This window comes from Phaethon lepturus, unplaced genomic scaffold (assembly GCF_000687285.1).
Source record: "Phaethon lepturus isolate BGI_N335 unplaced genomic scaffold, ASM68728v1 scaffold20413, whole genome shotgun sequence".
Taxonomy (NCBI): Eukaryota; Metazoa; Chordata; class Aves; order Phaethontiformes; family Phaethontidae; genus Phaethon; species Phaethon lepturus.
In genome coordinates this window covers 15,899-17,241 of record NW_010528651.1, presented here as the reverse complement: position 1 = coordinate 17,241, position 1,343 = coordinate 15,899, and the positions used below count along the sequence as shown (strand labels likewise).

At 41.6% G+C, this 1,343-nt stretch overlaps 1 protein-coding gene across 1 annotated transcript in view; it reads right to left on the bottom strand.

Annotated features, from left to right (window-relative positions):
* The window catches only part of RNF216 (ring finger protein 216), a gene marked incomplete at its 3' end in the record, with an annotated part of 15,584 nt that overhangs the window by 13,416 nt on the left and 825 nt on the right, over positions 1 to 1,343 (bottom strand). Inside the window, exon 2 of the mRNA XM_010283741.1 lies at positions 743 to 876. Within this exon, the coding sequence (XP_010282043.1) occupies positions 743 to 876 (134 nt within the window). The remainder of the gene's footprint in view (positions 1 to 742; positions 877 to 1,343) is intronic.

The following is a 1,343-nucleotide window of genomic DNA, read 5'->3' as shown; positions in this document are numbered from 1 at the left end:
AGGCGGCAGGAATCAAAGCTCAAAACATTACTCTCTGGCCTTGTTCCTGCCTCCGGCAGACAGACTGCTGTATGCCAACACAGGCTGAATATTCTCTGCGACTGTTTTCAACTAAGAAACAGAAAGGTCAACTTCACAACCCATTTCTCAATGCCTCTGGTTACTTTATTTAACAGAAAAGTGGAATATATTCTTAATATAGCTTAGATATGAAATCAAACACTTAAAATAATCAGCTTAAGCTAAAGCCTTTGGCCCTCCTCTGTGTGAATGCCTGTGCCAACGAAAAGGGATTTATCAGGTGAGCTGGCTTTGCAAAACTGCAAAAATGAAAGTGCCTGCAACAGCCCAACAAGAATCCAAACAGCAGAGAGGCATATAAAGCATACAAGGTCAAACAAGGCATGTTTTGAAAACCTGCCTTTTAAGGAACATGAAGTCCTCCTACAAAGCACTCCAACTTTCTGGATTAAGACAGATAACTTTATGGAAGCTACAGCCTTTGTTAAATATAAATTTAACTACAAGGCAGTTCAATAATATAGTTCTCCCCTCCTGTGCCCAAAATACAATTAAACACTTAAAACCATCCAAATGCCATAATTTCAACATTCACTTCAGACATCCCAAGTAAATTACCGTAACCAGACAGGACTCCCAAAGGAATGCATCAGATATTTGCAGAGGACTTGGCTATAAAGGCCATGAATAAAGCAGGGCAAGTACAAGAATGAAAAGTTACCTCTGCCAAGATGACTACATCATCGTCATCTTCCTCACGCTGCTGCTCTGCTGGTGTTTCCGGCAACAAAGGTAATTCTTCATCCGAGGAATCTGATATCATGATAAGACCTTCGTCCCTGCGGTTTATCCAGTCTGTAGTAAAGTAAGTAAAGTTTGCTATTTGCTAGAAGTTGATTAACTGAAATTACAGAACACAAGCACCGAAACATCTGAAAAAGCAATCTTCACGTTTGCGTTGCAGCAACAGGGAAGAAGCGCGCAAAGGTCACTGGCTCCTCTGCAAGTTACTGTTACAGCCACTCCTACTGCCCTCAGCTCTCCGAGCAAAACACGTGCACAAACTACAGCTCAAGAGACCACAATGGCACACACATGAAAATCACTCGTTGACACTTATGCAGAGATTCTTCTATCCCAAACTTCAGCATGAGTCAAGCTGCTGCCAAAGTTATTCTGAACAAGCCATGTACATAGTACTTCCTAATTTTTGCAGAGAAGTCCTGAACATTCAGTATCTCGGGGATGATATGTTTTCTTTTATTAATGCGCAGTCCATTCTAGAGGAGAGATAAGGTTCCCTGTGCAATGTGGCCTCTTCT